Source organism: Antedon bifida, chromosome 8 (assembly GCF_963402885.1).
Source record: "Antedon bifida chromosome 8, ecAntBifi1.1, whole genome shotgun sequence".
Lineage (NCBI taxonomy): Eukaryota > Metazoa > Echinodermata > Crinoidea > Comatulida > Antedonidae > Antedon > Antedon bifida.
In genome coordinates this window covers 11608278-11631807 of record NC_136233.1, presented here as the reverse complement: position 1 = coordinate 11631807, position 23530 = coordinate 11608278, and the positions used below count along the sequence as shown (strand labels likewise).

The window sequence follows — 23530 nt, the reverse complement described above, 5'->3', positions numbered from 1 at the left end:
TTTAAATCAAACAATACGTTATTTCCGACTTGGCTTCAACAGATCGTGGTGGATCAAACTTTGTATAGTTGGCTATTGTAGTCTATTATAAATATAAATTGCCATTGCCTTTTTGAAAGGCAATGGCAGTAGGCTTGGCTACCAGCACTTAACCTGACCATATGGACGTTAAAGTAGGTCTACGAACTTATTCATCAATATTCAACTTGAATTGCTTTTAGTTCGGAAATATTTCATCCTCAAAAAACTCTATAATTACAAAAAGAAGAACAAAATTTAATATGTCTCCATCTACAATACATTTTGGCAAAAAAACATTCGTATCTGTGTGAAATGCACTGCAGTAAAAATAATTAGTTTGAGAGAAAAAATAAATGAATGAATAAAACAACGGGTCCGCTATTGCATATAACATTTATTTAATAATACAATTTTATTTAAATTTTTATATTTAAATTTTATTTTTATTTAATTTTTTATTTAAAGATATATTGTCCCCCTAAAAAAATATATTTTTTTAAATTTTGTTGTTGAATATGTTATTAATAATAGTTATTCACTCTCACAAAAAATTGAGTCTGAAAAAAATTTATTTACCTGAGAAAAATGTAATTTAAAGCAAAAAATGGTCAAATTGTCTGGAAGACAATGAGTTTTTGGGTAATTTAACTGTTTATTTTGTCTTTTTATAGGGGAAATAATTTTTTCCCCCGTTTTTTTTCTTATGGAAGTGAACAACTTCATTAAAACTGCAAAATGGCCTATTCAAAGTCCGATTTTAAAAATCTTTATTTTTCATGATTTTGGGGGACAATACATCTTTAATTTTTATTTAATTTAATTTTAAATTTATTATAATTAAACCGGTAACAAAAACACGTTACGTTCCCAACATAACAATGAAATAATTAATGTTTGTTATTCGCGTTTACACATGAGAGCCATAGGAGCAATCAGATATGTAAATCAAAAAACTAGTTTGACAAAAATAGTGTGGTGTGCCCAAATATGGTAGTGATATGCCCAAATATGGTAGTGATATGACATCATCATGTCCATATATGGGCACATCCCAATTTGTGGTCACAAATTTTGATAGTGTAGACCATAGGGACAGAGCTTAAAGTTTTCACGGGTCGCGCGCAAAATGCATCGTAAATTCCGCCCTCTGGAATACGCCTGCAACATGCAAAATTCAATCAACAACAACAGAGAAATGGCGACTCTTAAAAGTTGCAAGTACTTTACTAAGTCAGGAGAAACGTCAATGCACACGTTAGATGAGTTATTTCAGAACATTTCAAAGCATCTGACGTTGAAGAATTTTGAAACGATAGTTTCGGTTTTCATTAGTGATCCTAAAGGTGAATGGTTGGAGGATTTAGATAAGGTTGCCGAGGACAAGGCTAGGGTGCGAAGCGGATACGATTTGTTCCTCGCCCTCAGAAGACAGGGGATGTGTGATGAAGGCAACTTGAATCATCTGTTGACAGTGCTGCGTGTAATACGACGTTATGATCTCACACGACTTGTGACTCTTGCTAAACCCTCGACAAGTACGATATTGGTGTTAAACTATCGCTTTCTATACAATACAAGTAGCCTAGGCTAGTTTTAAATAAATAAGGGCTAGAAAAGTCTGGCCCTAGCCCTAGAGGCTAGGCCTAGGAGGCCTAGTTTGTAGTACAGTATATAAGGCCTAGTAGAATGTAGAGGGCGTGTTTCTATTATTATTAGAGGTACAGTGTATAGGCCTAAAATGCTGTCTAAATGAGTCAACACTCTCATGTACCCAATTCTATATGTAGGACGTGCCACGTGGCCTATATACGTATCATATGGATTTTGTTTACAACATAATTATTAATAATAATAATAGACATTTGAAGACTATTTTTTTTAACATTTTACAATTAATAATCTTTTCCATAGTTTTACCAGATCCAGTGAATGAGTATTTATCAAAGACGTGTTTGAAAACTAAAAGATATCAAAATGAAACGTCTGACACATCATCATCAGAATCGTCATCATCAGAAGAAGAAACGGACAATGAAAGAGACATTCCTGAGCATGAACAATCTTCCTCTAGTAGTTTTACAAAAAATGTTAGAAAACGAAGATTAGAAAAAAATGTAAAAATGTCATCGAAAAGACGGAAACATTGCAAGGATAGTACTGGGAAGAAGATTAAGGGCTGTCGGAAAGATGAAACTGTTGAAGATTCTTTACAAGAGAAGTACTTCATACATGTGGTACATAGTTTCCATAGAAATAATCAAAACAAACTAATTTAATATTTAGTTTAATTTATCTAATTGTTAATACTTTATTTAGGGGAGACTTTGTTGAGTCTTAATGTTGCACCTTAAAAAGGGATTTACTGCATTTCATTTTATTATGATGTATTTAATTATGTTAAATGTTTTATGTGTGCCTTATCATTATGTATAACTTAAAAACTGTAAAATGATTTTTAATATTAATCACCATCTACCTACTGTATACTGTGCAAAAACTTACTTGAGTATAGTCTCACATTGGTTAGTATTATAATTAATAACTTATTATTCTATGTCTTATCCAGATGTGAAGCTAAGAGTGAGAGCAGAATACATCCGCCATGATGACGAATTACACAATCACATACACTCCAACAAACAACACCGCAAAGAAAAGCAATTTGAGCTGTTTTCCCAGGCAAGCACAATCCTGCGGACAAGAGATCTTGGCTCAATCGTCTGCGATATTAAATTCTCCGAGATAACGTATCTAGATGCTTTCTGGAGAGACTATACAAACGGCGCTTTGCTAGAAGCGTTGAAGAGCGTGTTCATATCGGAAGCGTTGAAGGAGGAGATTGGTCATAATGCCATTCGGTTGTTAGTGAGCGTCGATGAAAATGACTATGATAGAGGCCGTAGAATTCTTATTAAAAATCTATGCACAGAAGTATAAGTTCAGTGTCAAATCAGATTGTTAAATACAAATTCTTGCAGTATGCTATGTAAATGTGAAGTTACACCACACAGATAGAGTTGGACCTACATTTTACGAACTGTACAACAGTGGAAAGTAAAAGCTTCATGCCTTTACACGACCTTCTTTCCAAAGTTTTAGTTCTGTGTGGTTATCACATTCTGTGGCAAGATCTCGCAAATATTTCTACCCCAGAACTTTTTACCTAGAAAAATGTTTTAAGAATTTTTCTGGAAGCAATTATACTATATCAAATACATAGTAGTCAAATATATTTTGCTTTTAAATATTTAATTAGATAATAACATTATATATACTTATGACAATGAAGATGAAAAAAATCAGACTTTGAATTGACCATTTTGCGGTTTTACTAAAGTTATTCAAATCCTCATGATAAAAAAAATGTTTTCATCTTAACAATAAACAGTTAACCAAAAACACATTGTCTGGCAGACAATTTGACTCATTTTTGCTTTAAACTACAGTTGCATATTTTATTTTTGGTTAAAGTGAATAACTAATGTGATAATTAAATGGCATATTCCAAAAAAATCTGTTTTTCAGGGAGGGATCATCTCAAAATTTACTCAACAGCGGTATTTAACTACATTTTTTTTACTACAATATTGGTTTTAGTTAAGTTTTTTGTTCAAAGTTTGAGGCAGTCTTTGCAATAAACTGCTACCTATATTATATTGATTTTATAAATACAGCCCACATAGAATATTTAAAGCAGTTTTATGAACAAATGATTTTTCATTTTAGATTAAGAATTCAACATTTTACTGTTTGCCATACATATTAGATTATATGAACTAACTCTTCTGATTTTGTTTCAATTTAAAAATATAATTCTGTTTATACTTTGAATAAATATATTCAGTTCAACCATTGCTTATTTGCTGAAGTAACTCGTGGAATTCACTCTTCTCACAATATCACAAAATGACAGTCCCTACGTTGGCCTTACCACAAGTCTCTTATCACCTTTTTTATAGTGTTAGTAATATTGTGTGAGTGCTATATCGGCTATTTTTGTTTCAGTCTGTCTAGATGAACTCAAATATACATGTATTTAGCTTTTTACCAGTATTAAGCCGAATCGATGTTTAGAGCCTAGGCAACCATAGTCTAGTTATGTCACTTCACATGGTGCCACCAGTTGCTGTTTTGATTTAGCTAGCAATATATGTAATATTATTTGAAATACAATGTGTACCAAAATCTTTCTACGATTATTAATCAAGTCGCCATCAAGATCCTAGACTACAGTAGTAGTAGTACAGTAGTTTCGCTTTACCAATCAGCATTTTAATTCTAGACCGACTGAAATAATGCAAGACACGCCATGTGTGTACCAAAATGTCTTTCTACAGATATTAAGCCGTCTGCTGTCTAGACTATAGTCTTGTTATTGTTTCGCTTAACATGGTGTCGCCAGAAAGACTTTTTTTTTTACGAACCAGTTTAAGTGTAATTATATGCATATTATATGTGCAAAAAATGTTCTTTACAAATATTAACCCGAATCGCTTTCTAGAACCTATAATTTTTACACAGTAACAGCAATGTTCATTTGTTTCTATTTTATCTATTCTAAAAAGAATATACATATATATCATGAAACAACAACAACAGTTAAAATACAAAAATAGGTTATGTTTAGTATTTATTTTTCAAAAAAAGACCTCAATTTTTAATATTTTTTTCATGCTGAAGTATTAAGGCAAGAAAATATGCTGCTATAGATCACCCTGCGTTAAAAAAAAAAGACAGACTAAATCTAGTGGACGGAATGCTAATAGAGTAGACATTGTAGCACCCCTATTAAGAGGAAACACTTGGGACAAACAAAGTGTCCTCTGAATAAGTGAGTAAATAGTGATATATATTTTCCCTTCTTCGTTTCACTGGAATAAATAGTGTATTATATAAATAAATGAAGGCATAAACACAAAATACCTTGTAGAGACTAATATTAATTGTGGACGGAATTCTATTTTATCATTTCTTTTCTACTTTTACCAGAGCTTCCAAGCTATCACATTGTACTGTTACAAATGGGCTAATTTAAATATCTACGTTCATATTATAAAAATTACTCAATATATAATACTATATATAATTTAAGTACAGAAGGAATGCATGGTCATTGGACGGAATATTTATATACAATAGATATATAAGTATGTTAGTAAGCAAAATAAATATATAAAACAAACTTGCAAAGGAATATATCATAAAAGTTGAATGGAATACAATATTGTAAATGATTTTGTAAAATTTAATTGAGGAAGCAAATATATCATCCGATGATGTATAATGCACAATTAACATTGTGCATCACCCTGTAAAATGCATATATAATACTAATGTTAAAAAACAATGGTGTTTGCACAAATGACATAAATGCAGACACAGTAGTTTCACTCATCGATGACATCACAGGGTACACACATTGGTTTCACACATTGATGATGTCACAGAATGCACACACATTGGTTTCACAAATTTATGATGTCACAGAATGTACACACATTGATGAAATCACAGAATGTAAACATTATTTCCACACATGGATAATATATAATGCCAGTACGCATTGGTTTCACACATTGATGTCACAGAATGTACACATATTAATGAAATCACAGAATGCAAACATTATTTCCACACATGGATAACATATAATGCCATTACGCATTGGTTTCACACAAGGCACACTAGATTCATGTTTGTCAAAAACGTTTGATGACGTCACACACCTTTGAAACATTATTTCACACACATTGATGAAATCACAAAATTAACATGTTGACAAGAACGGTAGAAAACACACAATACATATAAATATGTGTACAAATTAAAAATATATGTAGCACTCATCAAATTTAGTAAATGATGTTTCTATATTTTTTAAATCAAAATACAAGCGATATATTATTATTGATTGTATATTACATGAATAAAATTGGTTAATATTTTGTTTATCACTGATTTAAACATTAAAATCACACTTATCAAGGCATTAATGATTGTCCAACTTAACAAAATGTTAAAACGAAAATAACTAATATAACTCAAGCAAACACAGGTTAAAAAGCATTATTATTATTAATAAAATATATCGTAATATACTGACAATCCTAAAATTGTAATGCAATAAACATATTTGTAGTATTTCTATGAACAAAAGGAATGAGAACAATTTTACAGTACAGTAAATAATTTTTGTAAAAAAAAAGTAAATTCTAAAAACAAAACATTTACTTTACAATAGTACATTGTATTGTACAAAGCCAGCAATACTGTTTTATCTAAAAATTCATTATTTACATTAAATGTACAGTAAGTAGAAAATACTATACAATAATGCTGAAATTATTATTAAAATTTCCCACCCATACATAACATGTTGTTGATACAATATTAATTTGTAATCTCAACATAAATATGAAAAAAATTGTATTTATGATCAAAATAAAATAGGACTGATATCATTAAACAGCTTGGCTGCCAAACTCTTTATCTTGCATCATTGTAAAGAGTAAAGCTCTGTCTACACTATCAAACTTGTTTGACAAAAAAGATGTGATGTGCCCACATATGGCAGTGATAATGTCATCATGTCCATATATGGGCACATCACATTTTTTTGTCACATAAAGTTTGATAGTGTAGATAGAGCTTAAGACTGAAGATGCTGGTGGTCTAAATCGTGAAATTACACTACAATTAATACAACCCAGCTTCTTCTGTTTGTCTTTTCCACATAGATTCCAAATCCAAATCAGATCCACTTTTTTCTAAAGAACTTTCGCTGCTTCCTACTGCACTAGCACGTAACCTTTCACGATACTTCTCCTGCTTCCGTCGATGTTTATCAGCATCTCTTTCTGAACGATCCATGCTTTTTTGTGCTGCTTTCAAGACTTTTTGTCTTTCACGTTCAGCCCTCTCCTTGATCTTTTTATGTGTCTGCTCTAATCGATGTCGTGCTGCCAAGTTGTGGTCAATTACCTTCCGCCCATAGACATGTGTGTTTGGAAATATAGGTTCTGGTTCATTTGTGGGATTTTTGTCTGGTGTCTCATTACTATCTAAAGAATCACCTTGTTGGTCTCTTGCATTGGAAGTGCCTGGTGTATAGTAATAAAAATAGCATAAATGATCGCCATATTTATCATCATAAAAATATGCTGTATACGAGATATCCCAGTTTGTTTTTTTATCCATTTTTGACAGTACATCCCATAATAATCGTTTATGCATGCCTTCCCATGAACCTTTTGTCCACTTCCTATATTGTGCTACATGACTACTTAAACATTTGATACATAAAGTTGAATACATTTTCAGATATTTTACCTTTATTTTATTCGAATATGTAATAATCTTACCTTCTTTTCGTTCATTGAAGGAGTCCATTTTTAATGATTGGTTATTCTTGTCTGGCGTGTCTTCAATTACTGCTTTACCAACAAGAACGACACCAGGATCATGGGGACTGTATTGAAAGCAAAATCATATAAATTATTATTAAAATATAGTAACCATGTTATCTCTAAAAACTTGTTATTGCCTGCCACAAAGGTCCTGATTATCATCAGATGTCTGGAGATTGGTTGACCAGACAGCTGGCCTTCATTTTGAAGAGAAAGTCTGAGATTTTCAACTAGAAAACTTCAAATTGTTCTGCCATTAAGAAATGGTCTACTGTAAGAAGGGAGGAAAAAGTGTTCAATGTGCAATTTATCACATTAGGTTGACTTATCTTCAATATCATTTTCAAAAATCTTACTTTTTATAAAGTATATCTTCGCTTCCGTCCAAAACAAGTTTTCGTTTTGTCGTCAGCCAACTTCTTCTCTTTACTATTTTACTTCCCTTTACTTGTAATTGTGACTGTGAACCAACACTTCCTTCAGCAGGGACATAGCCCTCATTGTTGTAGCTGATTGCATGGTTCTGATTCATACTGTAGCTTCCATATTGGCCAGACTCGGTGCTTCCAATTGAGCCTTCAGAGGAATTCTCTCCAAACATATTACTAAAATGTAGAATTTTCATTAATAGTAATTTTTAATTTATTTTAAATTATTTTATCATTGCCATTCACCAGGTTTCAGTCATTTATTACCAGCTCTCATTTTCAGGTCTCACTCATTCCTTACCAGGTCTCACTCATTCGTTACTAAGTCTCATTAAATTATTACCAGCTCTCATTTCCAGGTCAAAGTCATTCATTACCAGGTTTTAGTCATTCGTTACCAGGTCTTACTCATTCGTTACCAGGTCTCACTCATTCGTTACCAGCTTTCATTTCCAGGTCTCACTCATTCGTTACCAGGTCTCACTCATTCCTTACCAGGTCTCACTCATTCGTTACCAGGTCTCACACATTTATTACCAGCTCTCATTTCCAGGTCTAAGTCATTCATTTCCAGGTCTAAGTCATTCATTACCAGGTTTTAGTCATTCGTTACCAGGTCTCACTCATTCGTTACCAGCTCTCATTTCCAGGTCTCACTCATTCGTTACCAGGTCTCACTCATTCCTTACCAGGTCTCACTCATTCCTTACCAGGCCTCACTCATTCGTTACCAGGTCTCACACATTTATTACCAGCTCTCATTTCCAGGTCTAAGTCATTCATTTCCATGTCTCACTCATTTATTACCAGCTCTCATTTCCAGGTCTAAGTCATTCATTACCAGGTCTCACTCATTTATTACCAGCTCTCAATTCTTGGTCTCACTCATTTGTTACCAGGTCTCACTCATTCTTTACCAGGTCTCACTCACTTGTTACCAGGTCTCACTCATTTAATACCAGCTCTCATTTCCAGATCTAAGGCATACACTATCAGGTTTTACTCAGTTCTCATTCATTTATTAACAGGTCTCATACTCATTACAAAGTGTCACTCATTTATTAACAGGTCTCATATTCATTACCAAGTGTCGCTCATTTATTAACAGGTCTCATATTCATTACCAGGTCTTACCCATTGCTGATCCAGTATTTGTCAGGAATCATTTTCTTCCTTCTTCCATAAGTTGAAATGTGACCAGTTTTTGTTGATCTGAATCTATGCCAGACAACTACGGTAACAACAGCGACAAGTATAATGAACAATACGGCACATCCTATGATGGCTGCAAGTAATTCGGTGGTTATTCCGTCACTTGTATTTGCACTTGTTTCTGTTACTTCTTCTATAAAAAAAAAGTATGGAAATAAGTTTAATTCTATCAAATAAATTAAGCAGTTTACATACTCGTTTTGGTTAGGTGTAGCCAAGTTTATTTATTTTCTTATTTAGATTTATTTGATACTTTTATGAAGTTCATTTGAAGTTTTTATGTGTTTCCTTTTCATCTCTTTATCAACCTATTTTTCTGATTTCTTTATATTTATTTATGAATAAAGTATATTTGATTGATGTAGTAGTAACACAGTAATAGTTTTTAACAACTATCATGGTTTAAATTTGTCAGATTTTAGTGCAATTGCTCCAATATTGTCAGTCTTTTTTGTATGCACTGCCACATAATGTATGATATTATAATATTAACCTGGATCTGTGGTAATGATCACTTCATCTGAATACAACCCTGTACTTGTCCAAGTTGAAATGGCCATCTGAAAGCCATACGTTGTGTTTGATTTTAAGTCAGTGATGATTCTGCTAATTGCGGTAGGCTCAGATTCGGACAACATAAAAATTTCATTGGTATCCAATCGGCGGTACTTAATTGCATAGGATTTAAAAAGTGATGCTTCCACAGCCTAATGTTAACAAAAAGTTATATAAAACATTGTAATATGTTACTACCAATAGCAATTAAGGCCAATTTACACAGACGAGCAGTAACAGCAATAAAAATATAGAATTTATGTTATTCCTTATGACCATGTACACATAACAGGGAGGAGACGGGCGGTTTCCGCTCAGGAGAGATTCAACGTGGAACAAGCTATGTGGTTTTCCGCTTACCATTACTGCTCGCCTGACCTTTATCCTGTGCAAAGCATTGAACTATTGACCTTTTAGGTCCCTGGTATGAATTCCGGCTGCTGCTGCTCTCATTATAATAATGCATTTTATATAACACCTAAATAAATTCCTGTCATTTGATTGGACGATTGTGGGTCACATGGCGTGCAATAGTACGCACTATTAAACGATCGTTTAATAGTACTTTTTTAAACATTTTGTGTACGAAAAAAAAAAACGTTTCGCGGATGAAAAAAAATTTAGAATACAAAAATTACATTGAAATACAACAGCGCCACCTGTCGTCCTGCCTCTGTTTGTAAACACCACCGCGAGATATGCAAAAGCAGCAGATTTTTGTGTACGATTTGGAGATATATGTACTAATTTCATTCAAAAAGGCATTTAAATTAGCTTTAGATCGTTTTTAGGATTTTGATTACTTAATGGGGACATCCCTACAAGACGTGGAATCGTTGTAAAAACCATAATTAGTCAAGATAAGTTCCAATTGTCTGTCGAAGTTTTGCCTTTCAGCCAATCTAGCCTAGTACTACTACACTAGGTCTAGCCTAGCTAGGCCTGTTAGTATTAGGCTAGGCCTAGCCTAGGCGTTTTAGCCTTGCTAAGCATAGGATTATTTGGTTGTTTGTTGACATAATTAACACTAAAGTAGGTGTGTTTATAAAATCCATATAAATATAACATTAACATTTAATATTATAATATTACTGTTTTAATCAATCTGAATGAAATGTAGGCCTCTTGGCTAGGGCTACCTTATATTTGATTCAAATGACAGGAATCTATTTAGATGTTATATAAAACAAATAATGAATGTTTAATATTCGTGTAATGGTACAAATAATGGCATTTGGTGAATGATGAAAGGTTACATCAACTCGGCGTTGCCTCGTTGATATAACCTTTCATCATTCACCTCATGCCATTATTTGTACCATTACACTCATAAACATTCATTATTTGTATATTAATACATTACCATATTTCGTATTTAACATGTACTAAATGAATAATGGAACTCGTAGTTATATAAAGTACAACACATTCAGTTCATATTTTAAAAAGTCATTACATTACATCATTCACAATGCCGTCATGTTTTCATTTATTCTTTGCCGGTACTCTTATGATTAGAGCAAACATAATACATTAGTTACTTTCTTTTCAAACATAAATTATGCATTTAAATTGTCCTTACCATCCATGATAGTCTAACAGCATCTGTTCCGAGGACAGCAACACGCACACCTTGCACTTTTAATGTCAATACTAGAATGGAATAATAATGTATAGTAAAGTAGTTGATTAATTAGGTTTCTTAAAGATGTATTGTACCCCAAAAACATGAAAAATGAAGACTTTGAATAGGTTATTTTGTAGTTTTAATAAAGTTTATCACTTCCATAGAAAAAAAAAAAATGTTTTCATTTAAAAAATAACATAATGAATGGTTAAATTCAACCAAAAATGTATTGGCTGGCAGCAAATTTCAAGTTTGTTTGCTTTAAATCACAGTTTTTTTCAGGTATGACATTAATGGCATATTCCACAAACAAAATTTTTAAAATTATTTTTCAGGGGTCAGTACATGTTTAATATATAATTTAAGTTTCAATTAAGTATTCATTGAATAGCTTATTGAACAGTTTAAAGATGTATTGTCCCTTTGTCAAATTCCAAAAAAATAAAAAATAAAAGATTTCGAAAAAAGTGGGTCATTTTCAAGTATCATAATAGTTATTAACTTTTACCAAAAATTAGTCGAAAAAAAAAATCATTTAACTGAAATACAGACGTTTTTTGGTTAAAAAAATAACTTTGACTTCCAGTCAAAGTTTTCGATCAAAACATATCTCATAATGCAACGCGCTTATTTGGCTACTATGTATGCATACTCATAAAACTTCCTCGCGATCTGTGTGAAAACACCTTCTCAACCGTGAAGAGTTGTAAACCGTCCTAATTAGCATCATGCATAATGTATACTCGTGGTTTGAAATATTAGTTTACTTTCGCTCGCGACGATTTTCCAGACGAAATGTAATCAAATTAATTTAGCTTTTAATTACGTAAAATTGTTGTTTTTTAATTTTTAATTTTACTTTGATATGGCCAATTTAAATTTAGAATATTTTGACCTTCATTTTTTTGTGTTTCAAGGGACAATACATCTTTAACAATTATTTGTTACAAATGGTATCAGCACTTATTTAGTTTTGTACGTATCCTCACAAGGTCAAACCATGGAGGCCAAACAATAACCTACTTTGTCTTTATATATTATACTTACCGTCTGCTTCTGTTTCAGCAACCAGTGTTACAAATTCACTCCAGCCGTACACCTCCTTATTTCCAGCACGTATGCGCACTTGGTAATACATGGCATACTCCAGATTCTCAATAATTGTTTCTAAAGGTGGAACATTCTCAAACTGAACTACAGTCTCCTGAAGTGTAGAACTATTTAATCGGTGGCGTAACTCATATATTATGTTGTCTGCTGGGCCGTTTAGTTCTTCAGGCTCCCTCCATTGGATACTGAAAGAATTTGCTTGTGCTAAGATGTTGAGATTGTATGGAACGGTTGGTATGCTTTGCTTTGTAGTTACTTGTACAGAAGGGTTACTCATTGGGCCTGATCCCAGATCATTGATGGCCCTTACGCTGAAAATGTAACTGGTATATGGTTTGAGGTCAGTTACTGTCGTTGTTTGCTGTACAATTATTTCTGGAAGTTCCGTGTACACAATGCTGAGGATCTAAAATTAAACATTATGAACAATAATCATATTATAAAGATTAATAATTCATTATTTACAATATGATGATGTAATTACAATACTAGCGTAATATAATATTACCTCTTTATATAATACTTTAAAACCTGTGACCGGCAAATCACTATTAGAGGGAGGTAGGCTCCAAACCAAACCAACAGATGTAGACAAAATGGAAGTTAGGCCTGGTGGTATTGGTGCTCCTGGAACTGGAGAAAAAAACAAAGAAATGTTAGGAATATTTTAATCTATTGTAAGGATTTCAGAGCCTTGGATTAACAAAATTAATAATAAATAATATTTGATATGCAACAGAGAAACAGATATAATGGAAACTAATTTATAAACACTGAAGATGAGGAAATATGCAATAATGAAAAAAAGCTGCTCTACCTCATTTTCACAGTTTATAAATATAATTTGAATGTACATCACTCTAATCTAAAAAATTAAAACACCAACCTTTCAATGACCTTTGATCACTACCTCTTGCATTCTGGGCAAGGCAGGTATATTCATTTGTCTCCACTAAATCCAGACTGTCGACAAAAAGAGCTCCCTCTGTTGTAATTAAATGATTCTGGAAGCCAGAACCTGTAAGTCGGATACCATTCACATCCCAAGCGATTGTAGGCTCTGGTGATCCAATGGCATTGCATAGAATTGTCAGTGAGGTTTCTTGGTGGGTTATTTGGACTTTAGTTATAACTGGTGGGCCTGCATAAAATAATAATACAATACAATAAGAGCATTAGATTGTACATTTGACTCTTAACAAAATCAACAAGAAATTCCTTTCATTACTGTAGTTATTTACACTGGTATACTAGTGGTGGTGTAGATTTAGCATTAGCACAAAGTGAATCCCATATTTTAGGTTAGGATTTAAAAAGAGTAAGTTTAGTTAGTGTCGATTGTGCACTTTTGTGGGTTATTTTGTTTAATACTATTGGTAGATTTATGTGCTTTCCTAGATGAAAAATTAAAACAATGAATTGTCTTACCTAATATTGTGACCATAACAGACTGGTTCGCTATTCCTAGTTCGTTGGTAGCAAGACATGTGAATTCCCCATGATGCGCACTGACTGTTGGATTACTGATTGTTATAGACCCTTGAACTCCTACGATGCTAGCATCACTACTTGTTGGTTGCCCAGATGGAAGAATCCATTCTATATGTGGGGTTGGCCTTCCTTCTGCTATGCATTCAAGTGAAAGCTGGTCTGTTCCAGAATCTTGGGTGTATGTTACTGGAGTTATTGGAATAATTCTAGGTGGAACTAAATATAAATGTGTGATTCAAGAATTTGACATTGATACCAGAAAAATAATCGAAAAATATGGGAGAAGAAGAGTACTTTGTGTCCCTAATTTCCATCAACTAAAGCTATATGGACATATTTGGGCACATCACTTTTTTTTGTCAAACTAGTTTGATAGTGTAGACAGAGCTTAAGTTGTAAATATGAAAATTTATGTAAAATGTTTTAACTTACAATTTACTGCCAAGTATGCCAATCCTGATAGTGTTCCTACAGAGTTTTCTGCTTCACATTTATAAAAAGAACTATCAACCTCTTTCACAGATGCAAACACTAGAGAACCACTAACTGAGATAAAGGTGCCTTCTCCAGGCATATTTGAGCTTGTGGTTCCAGTACCAACAGCACTCAACTGACTGCCATTGGCATCAGAGACATACCACGAGATAATTGGCCTTTCTCTTGCAGATGCCAGGCAGATCAATGAAGCTGGGTTTCCCAGATTGGATGTAACATTAGTAGGTGGGGTTATAAAAACTGGGAAATCTGCATTAAAAATAAACATGAGAAAACAAAAATTATTAACTAATCAAGGAGCACAACTGACATTAAAAACTGGAAGTAGTCGGTTTCAATATCCTGTCTGTCTTGTGTAGTCAATCTTCTCCTCCATCCATGCCTCCGAGAAACATACCATGGAGAAACTACATCTGATTCCTCTAAATCTAAACATCTGTTTCTATTTGCCCCTAACATTGATTTTGATTTTTTAATTTAATTTAATTAGTAATTTTAAATTTCCAATCATACCTAAAGTTAAAATGTTGACCGAAATTTGGTTGGAACCAGCACTACTAGTAGCTACACAAGTGTACGTGCCTAGGTTCTCCTCTGTAGCACCATTCACTACAATACTGCCATTCAACAGTAATTGTAAATTATTCACTGAAAAGAATAAGATATTATTAGTTAAAGCCGAGTTTTTGAGACAAGGGCACTGCAAACAACAGCCACAATATGGGCACAGGTTCAAGGCAGTCTTTGATCATAGTCTGTAATAGATAAAGACTTGGTGTACACACTGTCTTTGTGTGCACTTACAAGATCCCAGTGCATCTTTCGGAAGAGTAAGGGGTTACCTCAGTATTCGGCTGAAATTTCAGCCCTTACAGTTTACCACTGCATTATTAGGCAAAAAAACTTACCAGTTGAATTGTTACAGAAACCCCAAATGAGACAATAAATATAAATCAATCTCAATCTCTCTTTTTAAAAAATGTTATATATAATGCTTGCGGGTTTACCTAAAATCAGTTCCTCTCCATCTTTCATCCAAGACACCTGCGGGCGTGGATCTCCATAAGCGACGCAGTCTAGAAGAAATGACTGCCCAAGAGTTACCGTTTGTTCTTGAGGGCGTACACTGAACTGTGGTGGTACTGAAAATGAATAATAGTTTTATGGAAAAGTGTTAATAGAGCTATTGGCATTGGTGTAATGCTCATATGATAGTACATAATTAAACAGTATTTTTCACTGATTTTTGGTTTGTCTTGGTAAACCTTTAGTTGACAACAGCCTAGGAAGTCAATCAACCTTACAACTTCACCTTCAACTCCTAACTTATGTACTACTCTCTAGGAGGGTGACATTTATCTATTTATAGGGTTACAATTATACCTCGATGAGGCTTGCGTTTTATCGGTGCAACAAAATATTTACTTAGCACTGATAGATAGAACTGAGTTTGATCGTAACCCAGTAGATTAGATACTTCGCATGTGTAAATGCCTTCCTGGCCTTTTTGTATGTTGTAGATTACTAGGTCACCATTACTGTATAACTGATGATTAGGGTCACTGGTTATCTGCTGCTCTTGGTAGAACCATGCATACATAATCTGAGAAGAGAGCAAAATAGAGAGTACTCTATATATTTATATATAGATAAAAAAGGATGATGGCTTCTAACTCCTATTAAGGGGTCACTTCAGGGCCCGAAAAAGTGTCCCCGTAATACAGGTGTCTCTTGAATTGGGGTTAGCAATGAGCGTCAACAAATACTGTATATTGCCCATCAATCGTTTCATAGGAAAATGTCCACTTAATAGAGGTGTCCCTTGAATAGGGGTTGGTAATAGTGTTAACAGATATTGCCCCTCATTCCTTTCACAGGAAAATGTCCCTATAATAGAGGTGTCCTTTAAATATGGGTTTCCTGAAGGGAGTACTACTACATACTGTCCTTTAATGCCTTTTCATACTTCTTTTGTTTAGTTATGTGCTAAGATTTCTGATTCATGCGAGACATTATTTTGGTACTTTTTAAAGTTGTGAATAGGACTCTTCTATTATCTAGGTTTTGTGTTATTTAATACTAATAGTAGTACACTATTAATTTTAGTTTGTAAATGCTAATACTTCACAACATGCTAAGTACACAAATCAATAAAGCCAGAAATAGGTTATATGATACACAATACCAAACCAGATGGTTTTGAAAGCAAGTAGCTATTGTGTGAAGGTAGTACTATGGTTTGAGAACTGACAATTTCATTATGTAGGTTTGAATGGGAAAGATGGTATATATTGCTTTATAGGGACAAAGCAAAAACATAAACAAAAATATTACTTTATTTTTATCTCACAAATTTTTAATATGCTTGTAATCGTTTAATTGAGGATAAGTCCGTATTTTAGTAACATTTTTAACTTAAAATACAACAAGTAAATCTTCGCACCTGAGGATTTCCATCAGCCCTGCACTGTAGTGTTGCTGTTTCTCCCTCTACAACTTGTTGATTTGAGGGTAAAAGCGTAAACCTTGGGGAGCCTAGAAAATAAACAGATTTTTAAAACTTGATTTGTCTAGTGACAATTGTTAACTTGAAGAACGATGTTGACCATGCATAATCTAGAATAATCTAAAATAATTATTATTTGTTTTTTGAAAGATTATGAGAATTTTTGTTATCAGATACTAGGAAAATGAGTGGTTTGTTATTATTCCAGATGTTCTAACCTAATTGAAGGCCCAAACAGATAATAGTGTTGATTTTGAAACTCTAATATTTCATAGTACAGTATGTTGTTTTATTGAATTTATCAGATGTATAACACACAGGGAAGGCATACTATATGTATTTTTGTTAATTAAATGGCCAATATGAAATTTCTATTCAAAAATTATAAAGTAAATTGAAAATATAAATGTTTATAGAATTTAAAAAGACCTTACTTTGAACTGTGAGTACTGCTGATGTTGTATCTCTCCCAACTGTATTTGTAGCACTACAAGAATATGTCCCTGACTGATCTGTGGTAGCGGACATAATGACCAGTGAACCATTGGTCAAAACTTGGAAGCTTTGACCATCACCTCCAGGGGCTGGAATTGGGGCTCTGTAAGGGTCAGGTGTAGTCCATTCGATGAGTGGGGTTGGTTCACCGCTGGCCTCACAGTGTAGTGTGACAGACAATCCCTCCACAACAATTGAATCTACTGGTTCCATTGTTATTACAGGAACAACTATTTTGAAAAGATAAGCAAGCAAGAAATAAATAGAAAAACATGTTGCATTTATATTCTACCAAATCTGAGTGTACTGATTGTTATAAATTCCTTTTATTAAGATAAATCTAGACAGAGTCACTACCCTTTGGTACAAAAGTTGACTTTTAATTCAAATATTTGTTCGGAGTGAAGTCTTGTGAGAAAGAGTAATGAACATTCTTCAATTTGTAAGGCAACTTCTGAAACAGATCTTGTACCAATTGTATTGTCTCCCTTTCCACTGGGTTCCACTAGCAATGGCAAGATTCCTGACAACTTAGGAGTTCAATATACTTTACTCAGGTATACTTGTAGAGGTCACTCTGTATGATGGCTTATGAATGTCCATAGTCATTCTTTACTGCTGAAGGATGCCTGATTGATTGCTATCATACCTTGAATCATAAGATGTGCTTGTGCTGACCGGCTTGTGTACCCGTTACTCGCTGTGCACTCATACACACCCTCATCTTCCTCAACAAGGTCCAGAAGCCTGAGCCAGCCCTGTCTAGGTTCTTCCATTCGATCAGCAAGTATGACACCAGTTGTCTAAAATGAAGTGAAAAATCTTTCTTAAATTTCAAATATTTTCATAAACAGTAAAATATAGAACCAATATGAAGGGGACATCTTTGTGACAATAAAGCATCCTCTTATATCTTAATAGGGGTGTTCTACTGTATACAAATACAAATACTTGTGCAATAATACCTTGATTTCAACTAGTAGTAAAAAATAAACTATATTTATGTAATTATATTTAACTCAATAGATACAACATTTCTGTGCAAAGAATACTACCTTTCTCCACACTATAGAAGGTGTTGGGCTCCCCGTCGCCTCACATTTGAAAGTAACTCTGTTTCCAACCAACGCTGACTGATCTGTTGGACGTAGTGTCAGGGTGACATCTTGAAGTGGCGGGTCAACAACGAGAAGTGCTGAAGCACTGTTTTCACCCCAGCTATTAACGGCTGTACATGTGTAATAGCCAGCATCTGACTGCTGTATATTGGTGATTGTCAGGGAGGTAGACGTGATGGTATAATGACTGGAAGACTAAAAACAAGAGAAGTATTATATTGTTATAAAGTTAGGCCTAGGATGCAACACAAGGAGGTAGACACAACGCAGGCAATTCGACCAATCAGAACCAGAGAAATGTTCAGAACTGTTTCTTATGGTTGGTCACATTATGTTGCACTTGTCCTAGTGGTAACGACGTTTAAGCAATACTACTTGGTGAAGTTTCTCTGCTAAGCTGCGTACCTTGTGTTACTTTCTTACCTGAATTTGTTGTCCATTATTATTTAGCCAATGGACAGTGGCTACTGGACTTCCTATTGCGATACATGAAAATGATACACTTTGACCTTCCGGTGCACGTTGACCTTCAGGTGGCTGGAGAAATCCTGGTCGCCCTAAAGTAAAACAAAAATGAAAGTGAATTATTAACTATTAGACTATTTTTCACATAACGTTTTGCTAACTAACTGTACAATAATTTCTTGAAGATGTATCAACTACTCCCTAAAGGCTAGTTCAAATGAGACTTTGTAAGCATGATATAGTTTAACTGTCTTGTAATTGGAAAGTTCCTTGCTGTTCGATATTATGCAATTCTTAAGCCTCATTCACACCGTTGTACCTGCGTTGCTGTGCGAACAAAATGAATAACAAATTACCAATGAGAGTTAATGTAGCAGATTCGCTGATAAGCTGTAACTGCAACAACATATTTTCAGCAGTACAGGTGTAAGACCCCATATCTTCATGATTGGGTGACAACACTGTCAAGCTGCTTGATGTCACCATACCAACACTTGTTGTGGTAACAGACGCTTGTACAAGATCTTCACCATTGAGTTGCCACGACAATGTCGCTGGTGGGTTGCTATTAATACTGCATTGGAATGTTGATGTCTGACCTGTATTTGTGGTCACAGAGGATGGCTGGGTAATAAACGAATCTGAAAAATCTGTTTTATAATTCAAAACCATTAAATGACAATAAGGTGACTGACAATAAATAAAAATTTGAATTAATTAATCAATGCATCTGTAAATTTGTAAAACTTACGAGCTAAACTAAGAGATGACCTCTGACTTGTGATAGTCTCCATGCCAGAAGTTGCCTGGCACATGTAATTCCCAACAGCATCTTGAACCACACTAAGAATATGCAGCGTACCATTGGGGAAAGTTTCAAATAGACTGCCTCTGACTGGCTGGTTATTGAACAACCAGGTAATGGTTGGTTCAGGATTTCCTCTGGCAATACAATGCCACCAAACTGGCTGAAGCTCAATGGCAACAAGTGGTGTTGGTTCCTGGATAAACTGCAGAGGAAGGGCATTGGTAATAATGCTGCAGATGAGAAGTAGTTGGATGTGGTATCTGCTTTCAAAACTGACCATTATTGTTACTTGATTGCACTGGTCACATTCCTAAATGATTGGTCTATTAATAAGTTATCTGCAAACAAAAAATATATATTTATTATACAGTATTACTATTATTATTATTATTATTAAATATAATGAATAAAATGAAAGAATGTTAAAAAATATATTTGATTTTAATTTAGTAAATACAATTTGTTTAATACAACTTTCGATATCATTTATTCTAGGCCTAGCTAGGCCCTATACTATATTGGAAAATTTCTTTCTACCACCAGCCTGCCCTTGCCCTTGTGTTATTTACTTTATTTATGTGATTCAATTTCAGTTCGACTGATCAATGTGCAGTACTGTGTTACTAATAATAATGTTTGTTTGGCTAGGATAGGCCTACCACAAAACAGTTTCTTTCATTTTTGTTGACTTAATTTATTTTAAATTGTGTGTGGTAGTGTACATTAGGCCCTGGCTGGACATAGAACTAACTGGGACCAGGTAGTAGATATTCAAATTTTAGTCTATACCATAGATATGCAACACAACACAAGGCCACCACCACTAACTAATCAGGCCAGCACAGGCATTTGTGTACGGAGTGGAGGGAGCGCGCGAAGCGACGACTGTTCTGTCATCACACTCGCTTCTTGCTCAAAATCCAGTCGATCACTCACTAACTGACTGAACAGTTTTATAGCGTACCTGGCAACAGCCTATATTTCACTGAATAACACATTATTTGAAGCCACATATAGTAAATTTAATATAAATATGAAATATAAAATTCACACACTACCTTTACTTTAAATTTACATTCGTACTTCCTCATTTATACATTAGGCCTAGGCTAGAAAAGATCGATTACATTTCACGACAACAACTTTGTTTGCAACAAATGCCATAAATTTAATATTGATGTCAAAGGTTGTTATATAGCGGTAACATATGGTACTAAGCGGTCTATATCGATCCAAACATAAATCGGTACGCGAACATGTGATACATTTCGTTCTTTACAATTTTCTTTGGGAAATTCTTCACTCTCATCTTTTTTCGTGTGTCGTCGCCGCGCTCTGTTTTTTTAAGCTAAAATTAGGCCTTATTTTAACGATTTAAACCCCTTAAATTTAGAAATTAGCAAATATGGACGATGACAAGGCTGATAGAACCCTTTATGTAGGAAATCTTGATACTGAAGTTACTGAAGATATCCTTTATGAATTATTTTTACAGGTAACCCAACTTTAATCTGCTGGTGAGGAGGCTAGCTGCTATAGCTAGGCCTTCCTACGCCAGACCTGAACAAAAATGTATGCCCGCTTCTTTCCGTGGTTTGCGTACACATTGAAGAATTCGTGTCTGAATGTGGGCCTAGCTGTAGTAGGCTAGTTTTAAACCATACCTCCATGCTTAAACCCATTTGGTGTGATCGTTTAAAATGTGAGGCCTTGTCGAGAATATAATTTAATTTGATTTCTTTAAATTAAATGTGGCATAAATAAGTAATGAAATAAAATTTAAAATGAATTATTATATTATCATGATGATGGATATATTATTCATTCTTTATCATATGTATATATATATGTATTCATTATACAACTAAAAACGTGAGGTATAATTCTCTAACCCCAGAAGGTAATACCTATGTTTTTTTTTTCAGGCTGGTCCTTTAGTTTCTGTGAAGCGTATCATTGGTAAACCATTTGCCTTTGTTGAGTTTACGCATGATGTCTCTGTACCTTACTCAAAGAATATTATGACAGGAACGCAACTCTTTGGAAAAGAATTACGCCTTCAATTTCGTTCTGGCAGTATCCATGAACAGCAACGGCAGCCACAGAATCTTCAGCGTTCCAATTCATATCCACATCCGACTCATCAAGGACAGCAGTCATTTTCTCCGCAATATCAGCAATTTCAGGACCAAGATCCTGTACGAGCAATGTACTATAGACAGCAGCAGATGTGTGACAATTATAATCAGTATTTTCAAAGAGAAATGGAACGAGACCATAACAATGATTTTAGAAGAAGCCCCCACTTGCATAGAACCCAAAGTTGCAATGAACAGGAAGACTCTAGAAGAGGTCATACTAATTACGATGGTGGTAGGTCGCGACACCATGATAGAGGTCAGGATGATCATTATAGGAATTCGGGAGGCAATAATCGCGGTCATCACATGCGAAACGAACCTCAAGAACTCATTGAAAAAAAAATGCGTAGAAGTGCAGAGTCCGGAATGAAGCATTCATCTTCTAGGAATTCATATCAGGATTCGCGATCTGGCGGTGGACATTATTATAGGAGGTAGCCTAATTAACAGTGTGATTTCAATTAAATTCTTTTATTTGCTATGCATTATACTAATTTGACAAAACTTGTAAGTTAAGAAAAAATAAAGTATTGGTATTGCATTTAAAAATTAAATTAATATTAGTCAAGTTATTTAATAAAGGTATTTTAAAATTTCATCAGAATTCATGGAATTTCTGATTGGTCATGCATGACTGGAATTTTAAAAATAATGGTTCCAAGTAAGGAATTTTAGTTTTAAGTTTAATTTTAACCCAAGTCTTTTAATTCTCAATATTTTTTTATCTTGTACCAAATATTGTAACTTGTTTTAACGACTTGTCACAATTCTTTTAGGAAGTAACATTTATTTAAATTTAAACCTACTGTACTTTTTAAAATATATATTGTTATATAGTTATGCCATAATTTTATTGATCAACTAAACTGGATTGTTATGTACCTGTAGTTGTCACCAAAAGATTTTCTAAAGAAAAAGTGTATTCATAAAAACTCCAAATGAGCTGTGATACATAATAAAAAATAAATAATAACACAATTATGTAAATGTAATTTATACTTTACATTTATTTATTTATTTTGTTTATGTTTCAATTGTACCTTTTTGAAAATGTTAATTTTTTTTTAATAAATGCACAGTCATATCTGAACTCTATAATTTAATTATTACAGTTATTTATTTTTACAATAACACTTTTAAATGTTTCTCGGTTTTATCATTTCTAAATGTGTATTATTTATGATTTAATGCTTGAGTTTTCATTGTAATTTTTTTCATTTACAATTTATGTTTAGATTTAAAAATAAATTGAGGCTGAGAATCCTTTATTGTTTGCTGTGTGTTTATTTGTCAAACTTCAGAAGGGTGAATTTTCGAAGGGTGCGGCTTTGTTGACACTAAGAACAATACTGTTTAAAATAAAAAATTGCCTATATTGATAAAATTTGTTGGAAGATATGATTGTTTCCCCATAGATAATAAATTGAGTTTTAAATCAAACATTTATTTATAGTATTGGTTGGATAGAGCATCAAAAGTCTCTTTCATTTGTCCATGGATGGAGTTTTTTTTTACCATATGGCAGTTTAGAAGGCTTTGGCCAAATTAAATTTAAAATAATTGGGAAGTAACTTAATATTTAATGTATGCTTAACTAAATCCTTAGAATAATAGTACAGTACTAACTTTATAGAACACTGATGATAACAATT

The 23530-nt window shown here is 33.5% G+C and overlaps 3 protein-coding genes across 5 annotated transcripts; 2 read left to right on the top strand and 1 right to left on the bottom strand.

Moving 5' to 3' along the window:
* Positions 1-123: 123 nt before the first annotated feature.
* Positions 124-23142, top strand: LOC144851107 (uncharacterized). Of its 2 annotated transcripts, none has more exons than XM_078708639.1 (2): positions 124-173; positions 21663-23142. In XM_078708639.1, exons 1-2 carry the CDS (start codon positions 162-164, stop codon positions 22314-22316), a joined length of 666 nt encoding a protein of 221 aa, XP_078564765.1. In that variant the 5' UTR covers positions 124-161; the 3' UTR covers positions 22317-23142. The 2 variants fall into 2 exon arrangements, with proteins under 2 accessions (XP_078564765.1, XP_078564764.1); XM_078708638.1 differs by lacking the exon at positions 124-173 and adding an exon at positions 21039-21232.
* On the top strand, positions 1199-4543 carry LOC144850423 (death effector domain-containing protein-like). Its single transcript, XM_078707699.1, has 3 exons — positions 1199-1556; positions 1933-2262; positions 2588-4543. The coding sequence occupies exons 1-3, from the start codon at positions 1217-1219 to the stop codon at positions 2956-2958; spliced, it is 1041 nt and encodes a 346-aa protein (XP_078563825.1). The 5' UTR covers positions 1199-1216; the 3' UTR covers positions 2959-4543.
* Positions 6364-20061, bottom strand: LOC144851088 (immunoglobulin superfamily member 10-like). Of its 2 annotated transcripts, none has more exons than XM_078708612.1 (21): positions 19681-20061; positions 19286-19579; positions 18888-19021; positions 18402-18659; positions 17996-18149; positions 17286-17576; positions 16789-16880; positions 15771-15948; positions 15353-15487; positions 14859-14993; positions 14283-14594; positions 13788-14066; positions 13246-13500; positions 12868-12992; positions 12297-12765; positions 11205-11275; positions 9561-9774; positions 8990-9200; positions 7784-8032; positions 7383-7489; positions 6364-7121 (listed from the first exon to the last, which is right to left on the bottom strand). In XM_078708612.1, exons 1-21 carry the CDS (start codon positions 20015-20017, stop codon positions 6718-6720), a joined length of 4704 nt encoding a protein of 1567 aa, XP_078564738.1. In that variant the 5' UTR covers positions 20018-20061; the 3' UTR covers positions 6364-6717. The 2 variants fall into 2 exon arrangements, with proteins under 2 accessions (XP_078564738.1, XP_078564739.1); XM_078708613.1 differs by having other exon boundaries at positions 8990-9197.
* Positions 23143-23530: the final 388 nt, after the last annotated feature.